We start from the raw sequence: 15515 nt of genomic DNA on the forward strand, positions 1-15515 counted from the left end.
GCAGAAATGTACAGCCACACACCCCTCACCAGAGCCTGATACCCATTTTACAGATGGAGAAACCAAGGCTCAGAAGTTAAGTCACCTGTCTAGGCCACGTGGCCAGGCCCCACTTCCACTTGGATTCGAGGAGGAACAAGGGGCCCCACGGTCCCCTTTTGGCCCCCACCCTGACTGACCTTGCTCCTTGATGATGGTGATGTTGACCAGGCGGCGGCCGAGGGTAGCAGTGCCCACAGGCACGTCGATGGCCTCCACCAGCAGCTGCTTCTCGTCGTCGTCCTCAGGCCGGATGAAGAGAGGCACTCGCACATCCACCAGCTCCACGCCCTCCTGGAATTCCACCATGCCCCGGGCGTCTGGGTGGGTGGTGCGGAGCAGTCAGATGGGGGTCAGGGGGCCGCACAGGGGTGGGAGGTGAGAGGGAGGGGCACAGGGAGCCTGCCCACCTACCCTGGTCTGCAGTGAGGGTGTAGTAGCCAGGGGCCACCTTGAGCTCATGGAAGGCCCCCTGCTCCACGTGCTTCTCTGTCAGCTTCAGCAGGGCCTGCTTGGCCGATCGGGGCGCCATCAGCACCGTGTCCACAATGGTGTGGTCCTGCCTGGGGGTGGGGGTGGGTGGGGAGGTGTCAGGCCGGCCAGGAGGCTGGCACTTGTCCCGCCCCTCCTACCTGTCCTCTCTCCATCAGGGGACAAGATTCCAGGCAGCAAAAAGTGGTCTTCAGAACCAGTCCTAGTGGCCCATGCTGCCCGCCCCGCCCCCTGCCCCTCCCCCTGCTGCTTCAGCATCCTAATCTGTGAAATGAGGCTACCACCCTGCCCACCTCACCAAGAAGGGCTGGTGATACAAAAGTAGAGGCATGACATCAAAGGTGTTAATGGTATAGGCCCTGAAGCCAGACTGCCTGGGTTCAAATCCTGGCTCTATGTCTTAATAGCTGGGTAAGCTTGGGCAAGTTACTTAATGTCTCTGATCCTCAGTTTCCTGAACTATAAAATGGGAATAGCAGTGGTACCTACTTGGAGAAGATAACCACACACCTGAAGCCCTTAGAACAAGGCCTGGCCCATTGGAAGCACTCAAAATGCTGGTCTAAATAGTTCTTACTGATGGTGATGTCCTCAGAGCTGTATTCTGTTAACTGCACAGTTCTGTCCTCTCTGCATTGAGCCCCACTCCCCGTCTTCCCCTGGGGGGCTGGGACTCAGGGTAGAAACCAGGAAAGAGGTGTGTCACCCACTGGACCATCTTCTTGGCACCCAGCGGTGCCTCCAGGATCAAGGCCTTTAGTCTCGGAGGAGGGCTGGAGCTGGCACTGGGCTATCCCAGGTACTGGGTGAGGGGCTACCACCAGTGTGAGGGCCAAGACTGGGTCTGCTTGGTTCCCCGTGGTTTTCCGGTTCTACTACAGAGGCTGGCTTTCGGTGAGGGCTTCGTATTGATATTTGTTCAATGAAGGTCCTACCCCAGGACAGACACAGACAGCCCTCCTTTCCGATGGGTTGGAGATGGAGATGGAGATGGGGGGGAGGGGCAGTGGGGGCAGGTGCTTAGGGCTGGTACGACCCCACCCGTGTGTCTTCAACTCACTTTTTCCCGGCGTTAGGCTGCTGCCTGTGGGGGACAAAGTGGGGACCGTGAGCCAGACCGTCCCTGGGGTGGAGCCACAATCTGCTTGGGGGAAATCCCCTGGCGTCGGCTGTATGGGCAGCCCCCCACCCAACCCCGGGGACCCGGGACCCACCGGAACTTGGTCTGCTGGAGCTTGTGTGCGCCTGTGATTTGTCTGTACACCTCATTCAGCTGCCAAGCAAGGGAGGGCGGTGAGGCTCAGGCCCTGGGGGAGCCTCTCCACCCAGAGGACCTCTCGGGGTTGGCTGGGGGCGTGGCCGGGGGAAGGCACATTGCCTCCACCCTCTGGAAGCACTCACAGGGAACAGAGCCCAGGGTGACCCCAGGCCAGGCACACGTCCAAGGAAGCCCTGCTTTCCTGCCCAGAAAAATCCAGGTCCCCCAGCTGCTTCCCTCTGTTCTCCCACCACCTGGCTCACACCCGGCCCAGAGGTGTCCGCTGCCTGGGATCGGCTTCTTTGGCCCTTACGTTCTCCTCTACTTCCTGGCGCAGCTGGTCACATTCTCGGGTGCCAGGCCTCAGTAGGTTCTCGGTGCAGAGGCGGGCGAGGCGCAGGGACAGCCCGTAGGGCACTAGGGCAGGCAGGGAGGGGAGCCATCAGCCCCTGCACCCTGGGCACCGCAGAAGCCCCCTCCAGGAGCCATGCATGGGGAGGGGAGCACCTGAGGCTTGTAGCACCATCAGGAAGCACAGAAGCTAGCCAGGTCTGTGCCCGCACCCCATACCCGGAGAAAAGAGGAATGGTGTGATCCCGGACCCAGGGACAGCGGTGAATGTGCCCTAGATCCCAAGGGCAGCCGTGGTGCCCAGCCCCTGCCCTCACCCAGCTCCGTGGGGTTGATGCCTGCGGCATGCGAGGCAAAGCCAGGCCGCTGCACGTTGTTGGTGATCTTCCAGCGGACCGTGTCGCGCCCCTTGAGGTTCCCGCTGCGCAGCATGGGCGTGTCCAGGTGGTCCGAGGCCATCAGGTTCTCCCGCAGCATGTAGTGGTCTTCCTTGAAGCCCACCATGTGACCTACGGGACAGGGTCGTCAGCACGGGGCCGCTCCCTAGACCTTCCCCGCCACACCCCTGCAGGTGGGACCCTGGGGCCTCCCGCCTCTGTTCCAGACTCAGCCCCCACTTCCCCTCCACCCCAGCTGGAGGAAAGAGTGGTCAGAGACCCACCGCCCCTGCCAATACTGGGCCCGTACCTCGGTTGCAGCAAGGGAGAAGGGCCAGGCAGGCCTAGGTGACAAGGTAGGTGGGGTGATAATTCAGACAGCCGCCCCAGCCCAGGTAAGCCCCTCCCACCACCACCTCCCAGCCATTCCAACCGTCCAGAGGGGGCCACAGTGCCTTCCCCAGACACCAGAAGAGCCAGGCAGTTGCAGCGGTCTAGGTGTGTGGCACAGAGGGTGATGGGGCAGAGGATTCCCCAAATTTGTGTCATGGAAGCCTGCTTTATACTCTGGAAAGTACAGTTCTGTGATCAAACCCATTTGAGAAGCATGGAATTCCTTCCCCATACAGTTTCACTATGCATACAACCAGATCGAGGGCTCTGAGGAGTCCTGCAGAGAAGAAACCGCTTTCTCAAATGTATTTGATCACAGAACTCTTTTTCTCTGTAACACACCCTAATATCCCACAACACTGGGGGTTACTGTGGAGTGTCGCCTCTGCCGCTACAATTCAGTATCCCATCCTCCATGTTTTCCTGTCTCCTGTCCTTCCTCCCCAGTAAGACTGTCAGCGCCTGGTGGGCACGGCCCTTCCTTCCCTGTTGGCGCCCGTGACCCTTCGCGTGAGGCTGACCCCCGGGCAGGGGCTCCCAGGTGTCCGGCCACTGATGGTTGGCAGAGGCGAGGGGCTGGGGCGGGGAGGGCACCAGAGCTGGGCGCAACATGTGGTTTCGCTTGGCCTCTGCCACCTACAGGGACCCTGGTGGGGGGCAGGCCCCCCGGGGAGACCCTGGGGGAGCCCCCACCTTGCAGCAGGCACAGTACTTCCAGCAGAGCAGCAGCAGCAGCGCCGGGAACAGCAGGAGGAAGATAAGCAGCGGGATGAGCCACCAGAAGCTGCCGGGAGGGCAGTCTAGGGAGGAGGGAGGAGGCAGAGGAGGGAGTCGGTGCCATCTCTCCCACCGGGGTCTGAGAGGCCACCCACGTGCCCCCGGCCGGCCCGCCAGCTCACCCTTCCTCCTGTGCACCAGGACGGTGCTGTTGGGCCCCGGGGCGCCATCACCCTCCACGGTGTAACTGTAGGTGCAGTCGTCGTCCTCGTCCCGGAAGGAGCAGTACTCCACCACCTCCTCCGCTGCACCCACAGACGGTCAGCAGCGCACCCAAGCCCACCCACCGCAGGGCCTGGTGAGGTGTCCACTCCTCACCATGGCCCTACTCTGGGGCCCACGCCACCCATCACAGGGCGGGAGGCACCCCCCCCGGGAAGATGCAAGTTCCCAGCAAACTGTGCACATGGATGGGGCGAGGTGGGGCTGCCCGCCCCAGAAGCATCAAAGGCTGCAAATCTGTGCCCATCCTGGGCATCGCTCAGGAGCTGGGCTTCTAGAACATTTTTCTTTCTCTCTCTCTCTCTTATTTTTTTTTGGCCACACCACGTGGCATGTGGGATCTTAGTTCCCCAACCAGGGATTGAAGCCGCATCCCCTGCAGTGGGAATGTGGACTCTTAACCACTGGACCGCCAGGGAAGTCCCTTCTGGAAGATTTTTCTGACCTAGAGGAAAGGAGGCTGTGTGCCCCCACAGCCCAGGTATGCAGCTTGCTGTGTTCATGGCCCTACCCAGCTATCTGCCCGCCCCAGGTCTGGGTGCCCTGGCTAGACCGGGTGTCCCCTACCTGGGTCTGTGTAACCTGTCTGGATTCTGTGACCACCCCCAGGTCTGGAGCCCCTCTTCCTGGACTGTATCTTCTCAGTTTGGATTCTGAGCTCCCTACCCAGCTCTACAGCCCTGCTCAGATGAGAGACACCCCCGACCCCGTTGGAAGCCCCCCTGCCTGGTCCTCTTTCCCTGCCGCATACCTTTCTTAAGCTCATCCACCATCTTGACCTTGAAGCTGCACTCCTCGCACGTGTGCCCCTTCTTTTCACCGGTGCCCCACGCCTGGCACTGCACGCAGGAGCGCAGGTCCTCACAGAGGCCCAGGTGGATCTGGGTGGGCGAGGAGGGGCAGAAGGGCACTGTGCTGGGCGGCCCCTGCCAGGCCCACTCCCACAACCTCACGCCCTTGTCCAGCACCTCTGGCACCAGGCTTGGCCCCTCCTGCCCATCCTGCCCTGTGGCCAGGGTTCCTATGCCCACACCCAGTGAATATGGCCTCACCGCTGAGTAGTTGATTTCGCAGATGGTGTCTGTGTAGAGCGACTGTTGGTTGCAGTGGCAGCGGCCACACTCGCAGTAGCCACGCCCATTGCAGATACCCTGAGGCAAGAGGAGGCACCCGTGAGCCAGCTGTGCCCCCATCCCTGACTGAGAGGGAGGGTGGACCTGATTGGGGCCCCTCCACCTCCCTCACGGCCTGCCTCATGCTGGGCCTACCCCATTGCTGTCAATGCAGGTTGCATTGCTGAGAGGACAGTCACAGCTCAAGCCTGTCCAGCCAGGCTCACACACACACTGGCCCATGGAGCAGCGTCCCCGGTCTGCAGAGAAGGGGAGGGGAGAGGAGAGGCATATTTGCACCTGCAGTCCAGACGGCCCACCTGCAGGAGCTGCCTTGGGAGCTAGGATGTCTCCAGCTAGGGGCAGAGCCATCTCTTCCCCGCTTTCTTGGAACTCTCTTCTCTCCATTTCTCCTGCTCCATTCTGCCCTTCTACCTTCCACTCTGCAGCTAGAGTGATCACCCCAAATCGCAAACCCAATCATGTTTAAGAACCTCTAATGAGTACTGGCCAATGCAATAAGGTAAGAAAAAGAAATATAAGTTTTGGAAAGTAAGAGATAAAACTGTCATTATTTGCAAATATCAGAAACACGTCACAAAACAGAAAGAAGAATCTATAGATATACGTTATTAGATTTCATAAGTGAGTTTAGCAAGTGGCTGGATACAAGGTTAACATACAGAGTTAGAAAATGAAATTAAAGCCTCCAGTGACTCCCTTTTGCCCAAAGGATAAAGTCCAATATCCTTACTAGAATAGGGGTTGATTAACTACAGCCTGCTGGCCAAATCCAGCTCACCACCTGCTTTTGCAAATGTGGTCCTGGACCAGAGCCAGCTCATTTGCCTATGTATTGCATATAGCTGCTTCCTGCTACAACGGCTAAGCTGAATAGTTGTGATGGAGACTGCATGGCTTACAAAGCTGAAAATATTTAATGTCTGGCCCTTTAAGAAAAAGTTAGGACTAGACTAAAACTGGACCCAGCCTGGACTGGAATCCAAACCCTTGGCCCTGCCTCCTTCCTGGCAGCATCTCCCTCCCCTCCTGTCTCAGCAACGTCTGTGCCAAATGTCTGCCTTTCTCCAGACGTCCTGGGTTCTCCCTTAATTTCTCTGAGCACACTATGGGGTGCAGGTGAAGAGAGGAAATGGCAGACAAAAGCAAGAACGGAGGAAAGAGTAGAAAAGCAGGGGCTTGACCCCCAGTGGCAAGTATACAGTTGGGGCTTAATAAGTATTTGGTAAGTGGACTTTCATTCAGTCTCCTCCATTTGTCCATTCAGTCCTTCCATGGGGCCCCTGTAGGTTCTTTGACCCCTGCCCAGCTCCAGAAGCCCTGGCCAGCCTATGTGCCCATGGCCTGGACCCACACTGCATTAGGCCCTGTGGGGCTACAGAGGATGCATTACTCCAGGCCCTGCCTGCTAGAGATGTAGCATCTTCTGAGAGAGGAAAGATCGTCATGCTATATACCACCAATCACTGAGCTTGACCTGGGTGGCACCCACCCTAGTGGGATGGGAGATTGGAGAAGGGGGTGGGCACGGGCCAGAGGACCTCAGGGGGCCAGAGACTTAAACACAAGGGGAATGTCATGCTGGCAGGGGCCTTGGGCATCAAGTCTGTAGAGGAAGAGGGAAGTCCAGGTTGGCGCTGGACTTGGAGGAGGCACTCAGGGAATCTGGAGGAGGACTGGGCGTGAATGTGGGGGTTCCGACTCCCGCCATGACTCTCCCAACTTGGATTCTGACGGGAGAGCCAGTGGGGCAGGGCAGGGGCTGGGTACCCAGGCCGCACTCGCTGCCCTGCCCCGCCTGGGCCAGCAGCTCACCGTTACAGAGGAACCCGGAGGTGCGTGGGCACTGGAAGTTGTCGTATTCGCAGAACTGGCCCTCGTAGCGGCCTTCGCCATAGCACACGCAGTGGCCGCACTGGCACTCGCCCTGCCCCGAGCACAGCTTGTCCTCGCCCTCCCGCCGGCAGGGCTCCAGGTCGCTCAGGGAGCCGGTGGAGCAGTTACAGGTCTTGCCGCTCCTGTGGGAGAAGCCAGTCACTTCCAGCAAGAAGGCTGGGCTTTCACCATCCCATTTTACAGATGAGGAAACTGAGGCTCTAAGTGGGCCCCGGTGAGTCTCAGTTATGCAGACAGCAGTGGCTGAGCGGAGACTCAAACCTCAGTCCCCTGAGATCCTCCCCCGTCCCTTCTTCAAGTCACCACAAACTTGTTCAATATCGTGAAACCTGAAAGTTACTCTTAACTACCATTCTCTCATGACTCACTTCCGCTCAGGTAATAGGTGCCCATGGCTCAGATACTAAAGGTCCAAAAGGGATGGGGGGCAAAGTAAGTCTCCCTCCCATGCCAGACCCACAACACCCTGATGGCCACCACTATTCTGATTCTTACACGTCTTTCCAGAGATAATCCTATATATCCCTTTTTTTTTTTTTTCCTGCCACACTGCACAGCTTGCAGGATCTCAGTTCCCTGACTGGGGATCGAACCCAGAGCCCTGGCAGTGAGAACACCAAGTCCTAACCACTGGACTGCCAGGGAATTCCCATATCCATGTATTTCAAAGTGCTTTGAACGGAATCCACCTGCCAGCTGGGTGTGCCCTTTCCCTAGCCCTTTCTATGCCCAGCTGCCACCCCACCTTCAGCAGCCTACATGGCGTGCCCAGCGTCAACGTCTTGCGGGGGCCTTGCCCCTTTTATGGAAACTGGCTTCACCCTCTCCTGCCCCATACACTCACCAGCCCTCATTGCACACACAGTGTCCGCACATGAAGTCCCCGTTGAAGCTGCAGCGAGATGACCGCACTTCTTTTTGCTGGAACGAAATCGTGGTGGGGTGGATGGGGGAGGGGCGAGGGACGCTGGACGCTGCCCCTCAGGGCACCCCAAAAGGGAGCTGTGGCCACAGGAGGCTCCGCTTTGTTACTCAGGGCCCCGGGGCGGTGGGCTCAGCCTCTCCCTCCCTCCCACCTGGCGGGGCGGCATCGTACCAGCTCACAGGAACACGTGTCACAGATGATGTCCACGTCCATCTTGAGGCCATCGGAGAAGGAGGGCTTCAGATGGATGTTCCCCCTCTGGTCCGCTTCCGGCAGCTGGCACACATGAGTCCCGCCCAAGTCCTCGATAGCCCGCAGCTGCACTTGGTATGAACCCTGCAGGGACCCCACTATCAGAGCAGGCAGGCCTGGCCTGACCACCAAGGGGCAGTTGTGTCTGAAGGCTCTCCGCGCTCAAGCTTCAGAGATGTGTCTGGGCCCTGATGCCCAGCTCCCTGCCCGCCCTTCTTCAGGGCTGCAAACTTGCTCCTTCCAGGCACAGTCACGGTAACAGTAGCACTGACGGTAACCAGGGCCACCTTCGGCCCATTCAGTCATCTGAGCAGCCCTGAGCTCCGCGCTGATGGGTCCCCACTTTACAGATGAGGGCAAGCCAAGGGGCTAAGCCAAGGGGCTGAGCCAGGGGGCTTCACACCCAGATCTATCTGATTCGGGAGGTCACGCTCTGGACCTCTGTTCAGGTAGACCCTGCTGTGCCCGTCCTCCCCTGCCCCGGCACCCCCACGGAGGCCTACCACTTCCCCCCGCCGGATGAGGAAAGACCCAGTGTTCGTCTTCTGGAACATCCTGGAGGTGACCTCTGTCCGCAGGCCTCGGGGGCTTTCCAGGGCCCGGATGTCCAGGTTGGAGCGGATGCGCTAAAAGAGGGAAGGCGATCAACAGCCTGGAGGACCTGGGGCTCATCCACCCTGGCCTGACTTGCCTGGGCTGCACTCCCACCTGCATGGAGGCCTGGGCTGCTGGGGGTCAAGGGAGCAGAGCCTGCAGGAGCTGGGGGCCAGGCCCAGGGGGCTCCTCAGGGACCGCAGGAGAGCCTTCCTCCCTCCTGTCCCATTTCCCAGTCCTCTGCCGTTCCGCCCTCTCTCCAGCCCGGCCCCAGAAGGACTCAGACTCCAGGGCCCTCACGTTGAAGGCATCCTGCAGCAGGTCCACGATGTTGGACGAGTCCTCCTGCAGCACCCCCAGCGAAGAGACAGGGAAATACGAGGACAGCTTCTGCAGGAGAGAATGCCAGGCCGGGGCTCAGCCTCTGACAAGTGTCATCTCTTTGAATCCAGACAACAGCTTTGGGCTTCACCCACTCTGCAGATGGGGAAGCTAAGGCCTGCGCCTGCTGTGTGTTCCAGAGCCTGTGCTCTCAGCCCCCACCTGCTTGGTCGGGGTGGGGGGGGGAGGGTTGGGGGATGGGCCATGACCTCCTCTTCCCACCAGGGCCCATCCCAAGTTATGGGAAGGAAGGGAGGAAGGAGGGGGTGTCTCAGGAGGGGGGGTGTCCACGGACCCTCCCACCCTGCCCCCGCCCCACCCAGGCTGGCCCCAGCCCCTGCACCTCGTAGTAGCTATAGGAGTAGTTGGTGACGGCGAAGATGGGGATGATGTTGTGTCGGCCAAGCAGGCGCACCAGGGTGGGCACCGACGGGTAGTCCTGCACCTTGTACTGGGTGTAGGTGCCCGTGGTGTCCAGGTGGCACTCCTCGTCGTTGCGCCTCATGATGCCGGCCAGCACGTTGGCACCGTCGGCCTCGTAGTGGAAGGCCGACTCAGTGGAGAACACCAGCAAGTGGGTGCTGTCGGGGCGCCAGCCGATGTCCCTCTGGGGAGAGCGAGGAGGGGGTGCCCGTGGAGCAGGGGACACAGCGAAAGCGCGTCCCAACATGGGGCTCAGCGAGGACACAGGATTAACAGCCTGCCGCCTCCATGAACAACACATGTGACAGCACGTGAGTGATGACGGCGGGGGGAACAAAAAACCAGCCATGGCGAGCAGGAAACGGACAACGGATGCAGGCGCTGTGCCCACGGTGGGCGCCACGCAAGATGTGAACCAGGTTCGTCCAGCTGTCCCCACAAGGTCTTACCCACTCTGCGAGAATATCTCAACTACATAGAAAAATGTACACCACGCCACGTTCAAGGGAAGAGTTAAAATAAGTACAGCAGTGCATGGCAATTTGAGAAATACATGGGGTGATTTTAAAAACATGTATTACAAGAGAAAATGTTTATGATAGCATCAGGTGAAGGAAAAAAAAAGAGCAAGTTTCAGAACTATACATACACTGATTCCAACTATATAAAATAAGGGAAAGGGAACAAAATACGCTGGTGGGGTATCAGTGGCTGGCTGTCTGATGATGGTGAAATTATGGGCAATTTCTGTTGCTTGTTTTCCAAATTGTCTGTCATATGGAGACATTATTTTTATTTCTTATTTTTTATTTTATTTCATTTTATTTTTTGGCTGCGCTGCACAGCTTGCAGGATCTTAGTTCCCCCATCAGGGATCAAACCCCGGTCCCCAGCAGTGAAAGTACTAAGTCCTTAACCACTGGATCACCAGGGAATTGCCTTTTTTGTGTGTGAATACGTTATTTTTTAAATGAAAAAACTGATGTGCACATAAAAAGAAGTGCCCTCTTCTAGCACAGGATTAGCTGTGAGATTGGGTGGGAGGCTGGCCTCAGGGCACTGAAGATTCCAGAACCCCAAGATTCACGTCTGCCTCGCTGGCCAATACAAAACCAGGCTAAGACTCCTCAGGCCCCTACACCTCTAAACTTGGATCGGAATGGAGGGCCCCTCGGAGGGTCTGAGCTTGTCTTAGGGCCTGGGGGCCCCAGCCCAGCACCAGAGCAGGCCAATGGGCAGCTCATGCCCTTGTAGAAAAGCACAGCCCTGGTCGAGGCCGCAAGGACCCTCCCCGGCACTCACGGTGCACACGGCCGTCTGCAGGATGGCATCAAAACCTCCTTCGGGGGCATCCAGGTTGCCTGAGATCCGCTCTCCCTTTAGCTTATTCCGGAACTCCTCCACATCTTCCGTCAGGCTGATGACGTTCTTGAAGGAGAAGGGGGGGTCACTGTTGGGCCAGGGCTCCTTCAGCCTGGGCGGAGGTGGGAAGGAGAGAGTCAGGGGGAGAGAAAGTCAGGGGAGAAGACCCCCCCCACCCTGTGCCCACCCTCTCTAGGGACCGCCCCCTTAGCTCATTTCAACCCGAAGACTTCAAAGTGTCTGGGTGGAGAGGGGGTGGGCCGCCTGGCCAGGACCCTGGCCCACATGGTCACTCACTTCTCGGGCCTCATGTCTGTCTGAGGGACGCTGACTTTGTCCACGAACTTGCCAAATCCAATCGTGTAGTCGCTGGTGAGCTGCCTCAGGACCTGGGCTGGGCATCAACAGGAAAAAGAGGGGGCAGCTGAGCCCTGAGAACCCCACATCAACACAGGGGCCGGGGGCCGGCTCGGGAAGGAGGAAGAGGAAGAATAACTTATTGTCAACACTTTGCACGTCGGGCGTCAGCTCATGTACACAACAGCCCTTGTCCTTATTTACGGATGAGGGAAATGGGACTCCGGGGACCCGAGTCAAGCATGCAGCTCCTCGGAGGGGGCGGCCGGGGTGCTGGACCAGCCGTCTGCAGAGCTGGGACTTAACCTCAGCCTCATGGCAGCCGGTGCCCTCCTTGTCAGGACCAGGGGAGGGACTTCCCTGGTGGTCCAGTGGTTAGGACTCCATGCTCCCACTGCAGGGGGCACGGGTTCAATCCCTGGTTGGGGAACTAAGATCCTGCAAGCTGCAAGGCGTGAGGCTGCCAAAACAACAAAAAGGACCAGAGGGCTCCTGTGCCCACCTGGCTGGGGCCTTCTCTGCACTCCCGAGTGGCTACTGGGGTCTGGCCAGAACCGTCCTCTGAGAAAGGGGGGGAGGAGTTCTTGGGATGCTCAGATGTCCTGTCCTTCCTTGAGGAGTGAGCGCAGCTAGCCCGAGTCCCGGCAGGTGCCCAGCCAGGTGGGGGAGGACACTCTCTCCATGCCCTGCCCTGCTGTCTTTCACACCGTACCCAGATCCTGCCCCATCTTCTTGAGGTTGTCCAGATCGTCGGACATGGAGTTGGAGAAGTCCATGAGGATGTACAGGTCCATGGGGCTCTCCAGGGGCTCGAACACCTGCAGCTCAAAGTGCCTCTCCTCGCCCGGCCGCAGCCGCACCCGCAGCCCCTGGGGGGACACCTGGCTGCGTCGCAGGGTGGTGTCGATCTGGGTCTCCTGTGTCCAGGGGAGGGGGACACCTGGCTGGAGGGTCTCTCCAGATCTGATGGAGATACCTCTCAGCTCAGCCAGGGGACGTGATAGTCCCCCCACAAACACCCAACCTCCCCTGACTCCCACTCCGGGCACCTCTGTGATCTCGAAGGTGCTCTCCATGACCACCACGCTCTCCTGCCGGCAGCCCGCAGCCAGCAGCTCTGCCTGGGTGTTGCAGCGCCGTTCCTTGAACATCTGGCCGGAAGGAGATGGGGTCAGAAGGGCGGCGCCCACCCCTGGCTGTCCTAACCCTGGATTTAATTCCCCCTGGTTTTCCTGACCCTTGCCTCCTCTCCCACGCCCGCCTGAGGCTGGGCCGAGGGTGTGGCAAGTGTGGACTTGGCCAGAGCCCAGGGGGTGGGGTGTGGTAGGGTGGGGCACATAGGTTGGGGAGGTGGCCCAGGCTGGGCCTGGCTGGCAGCAGCGCACCTCATCCGTGCAGTAGGCGCAGTCCTTGTCCACACGGATGCACTCGGTGCAGCTCTTCACCTGGGCCTTCTTACAGCGGTTCGCTGGGGAACAGAGATGGGTGGACCCACTGAGAACCCAGGGCCTCCCCCATGGCCAAGCCCTTCCCTTGTGCATCCTCATTTGAAAGAGGTGGGGTTTCTCTCCCGATTTACAGAGAGGGAAATGGAGGCCAGCGGGTACATGGTCAGCCCCAGGTAGCGCAGCCAGAAACCCGCAAAGCCAGGTCTCAAACCTGGACTCTTCACTCAAGTCTGGAGGGAAGGATGGTGGGCGCTGAGACGGGGGCGCTGGCCCATTTACTGGTGGGGACACCCTAACCATTCCCCTCGCCGGCTCCTCCAGGGTAAAAGGGATTCTGTCTTGTTCATCACTGTGTCCCCAGTGTCTAGCCCAAGCCCGGCACACACCGAGTTGTTAGTAAATGAATGAGGTGAAACTCTAGTTTCCCCAGAGGCTGGGATTCCCTTCGGTTTTGCTCAGTTAAAATCACAGTAAGGACCTATTATGTGCACTACTGGGTGGTCTCCTGGGTTCGAGGCAACAGTGCACTGTCACTGTTTAGCAAGGGGTCTGGTGTAAGCCCTGACTTACAGCATTTGCCAATTTCTAGGGTGTAAAGGTTCCCACCATGGTCTATTTCAAGCGCTCAGTGGGACCTCCACTGACAGGCAAAGGAGGAGCCGGCTCCGGCCCTTTGCCGACTGCAGACACTCACAGAGCGGGTGATGACCACGGTTCTCTCTCTCCTCCAAATTCCTATAAACTTTTCAACTCCGCTTTCCAAGCCTCAGTACACCCTGGAGTGCCTCTGTTCTCTGACTGGACGACTTCTCCCTCCTCTAGACCAAGTCTCCTTCCTCCCCTGGGTGTTCTGGGGCCATACACCCAGCCTTCGAAGTGGCCAATGATTGTTTATTGAATGGCCGAGTGAGTGTCTGGGTAAGGCACTCCGTGAGACGGCCCCTCACCCTCCACTTAAGGGCAGTGCCATGAAAGTTAAGCCCCCGCCACCAAGAAGGGTGTTGCAGGGGTGTGTCCGACTCACCCATGTCCCCGGGGAAGCCGATGCTCAGCAGAGCTGCCAGCAGAAGCCTGGTCCACGGGCTGGGATGCCGCCCTGCCATCCTCTTCCTCCTGTATAACAGCAACAATCGACATACGATGCCTGACAGCCCTGGTGTCAGCTCACTGGGTCCCTGTCCAAGCTCCATCATTCCCACTGCACAGATGTGGAAACTGAGGCTCTGAGAACTTTAGTGATGTTCCAAGGCCACACAGCCTGCAAGCGGCAAGGTCCAGGGCCCCTGACCCCTCTTTTCCACTGCCCCCTTCCTTGCCATCCCTGGAGTGGCCAAATGCCCTGTAGACCCATGCCCTGCCCAAGGAAGCCCCTACCCTCTCACCACTGAGGACTCTGGGCTCTGAGCTTGTCCCCATACCAGGTCTCTTGTGCTGATCTCCCCGAGGGCAGAACAGGGCTTATTCCCTCTTTGCCTTTCAGACTGCAGTGGCCTGGGGCAGGCTTGGCAGGGACAGGGCCACCCTAGAGGGTCTCAGCTCTGCCTTCCTGTCCCCTCTCTATTCTTGCCCACTTGCCTCTTGGTGAGGGGGTGCAGCCAGGATGAGGCGGGCCCTTCCGAATACCCGGGGCCTGGGGAAGGGAGGAGGAGGCTTGCGGCACTCAGCCAAGTTCTGCAGTGGCTGCCTGGCCCGTCAGAGGAGGGGTCCCCGCCTATTCCCCACCCCTGCCTGCCCCACAGTCGAGTTTTTCAAAAGTTAGCCTGCAGCTGGGTTACAAGTCCCTCCTGCCCATTCACACATGCACACGCACACACTGCCCATCACCCCAGGAGACCCACCTGCCTTCGGTTCACTATTAAACCATCTCAACTCATTAGTGACCTTCGGGGCAGGCGCTGGCATCCCTGAGGCCTTTTAAAAGATGGGTATGTACAGCAAGAAACTAACACAACATTGTCAAGCAACTGTACTCCAAAAAAAATTAATAAACAAACAAATAAAAGATGGGGAGCCTGCTGAAGAGAAGGGGCTGGCCAGAGCCACCAGGCCTGCAGGGCAGAGGTTAGGACCTTGGCCTCTTTCTCTAGAGCCAGTCACCCAGAGGCCCAAGGCTACACCATGCCTACTGGCCCTCCGTCCTTGGATCCTTGCTCAGTCCTTGGCTTGTGGGGCAGGGGCAGCCCCAGGCTCTGGGAGGCTGAGGCCCCCATATGGCTGGGGAGACCCGGCAGGGCTGCAGGAAGGCAGTGTCTCCGTCCTTCCAAGGCAGTTGGCCCCCAGGAGCCCTAGTGGCTCCAACACATCCGCAGGCAGGGCCAGCTGGGGAGGAGCCACCATGTAAGCAGGGCCTGGGGTAAGGGAGCCCTGAGCCAGCGGAGGGGGGGCTTCTTGGGGGAAATGACTTTCCTGCAGCCTCGGGGCATAGGCACCACACCCACATGCTACACAATACAGGCTGCTTACTCAAGCCTCCCTGGGGCACCACTACACAGGCAGGTACAGGCACTGGAGGGCCCAGCCCAGCTCTTACTCACCCTCCTGTGCCCACAGGCTGGGCACACAGTGGGCAAGTGCCCAGCACTTCATGTACATAATTGCCACTTAATCTGTACAGGAACCAGTGGGGGATGACTGCATTACCCCCACTTCCCAGGTGAGCCCCAGGCAGGGCACAACCCGCCTTTAACCTTCACGTTATACTTGGAGGCTCTAAAGCGGCAGCTGGGACTAGTGATGCACTCAGGGGCGCTGTGTTTGACTCAATTTGTATTTAAAAAGGTTTTGTTTGTTTGTTTGTTTTTGGCCATAGTGTGTGGCGTGTGGGATCTTAGTTCC

General features: G+C 58.7%; 1 protein-coding gene across 5 annotated transcripts in view; it reads right to left on the reverse strand.

Annotated features, from left to right (window-relative positions):
• ITGB4 (integrin subunit beta 4) overlaps positions 1–15515 on the reverse strand; it is a 31877-nt gene that overhangs the window by 14741 nt on the left and 1621 nt on the right. For 4 of the 5 annotated variants that reach the window (XM_057714108.1, XM_057714104.1, XM_057714107.1 and 1 more), the window contains exons 2-25: positions 13705–13793; positions 12618–12700; positions 12282–12383; positions 11945–12149; positions 11173–11269; positions 10816–10987; positions 9434–9697; positions 9010–9099; positions 8619–8741; positions 8035–8199; positions 7783–7859; positions 6858–7060; positions 5178–5281; positions 4962–5060; positions 4661–4790; positions 3810–3932; positions 3604–3710; positions 2828–2861; positions 2458–2649; positions 2103–2206; positions 1746–1804; positions 1592–1615; positions 454–602; positions 180–359 (exon numbers count right to left, since the gene is read on the reverse strand). In XM_057714108.1, the coding sequence (XP_057570091.1) occupies positions 180–359; positions 454–602; positions 1592–1615; positions 1746–1804; positions 2103–2206; positions 2458–2649; positions 2828–2861; positions 3604–3710; positions 3810–3932; positions 4661–4790; positions 4962–5060; positions 5178–5281; positions 6858–7060; positions 7783–7859; positions 8035–8199; positions 8619–8741; positions 9010–9099; positions 9434–9697; positions 10816–10987; positions 11173–11269; positions 11945–12149; positions 12282–12383; positions 12618–12700; positions 13705–13783 (2965 nt within the window). In that variant the 5' untranslated portion in view covers positions 13784–13793. Of the gene's footprint in view, positions 1–179; positions 360–453; positions 603–1591; positions 1616–1745; positions 1805–2102; positions 2207–2457; positions 2650–2827; positions 2862–3603; positions 3711–3809; positions 3933–4660; positions 4791–4961; positions 5061–5177; positions 5282–6857; positions 7061–7782; positions 7860–8034; positions 8200–8618; positions 8742–9009; positions 9100–9433; positions 9698–10815; positions 10988–11172; positions 11270–11944; positions 12150–12281; positions 12384–12617; positions 12701–13704; positions 13794–14518; positions 14592–15515 lie in introns of all 5 variants that reach the window. The other variant, XM_057714105.1, reaches the window with a different exon arrangement.

This window comes from Hippopotamus amphibius, chromosome 17 (genome assembly GCF_030028045.1).
Source record: "Hippopotamus amphibius kiboko isolate mHipAmp2 chromosome 17, mHipAmp2.hap2, whole genome shotgun sequence".
Classification (NCBI taxonomy): domain Eukaryota; kingdom Metazoa; phylum Chordata; class Mammalia; order Artiodactyla; family Hippopotamidae; genus Hippopotamus; species Hippopotamus amphibius.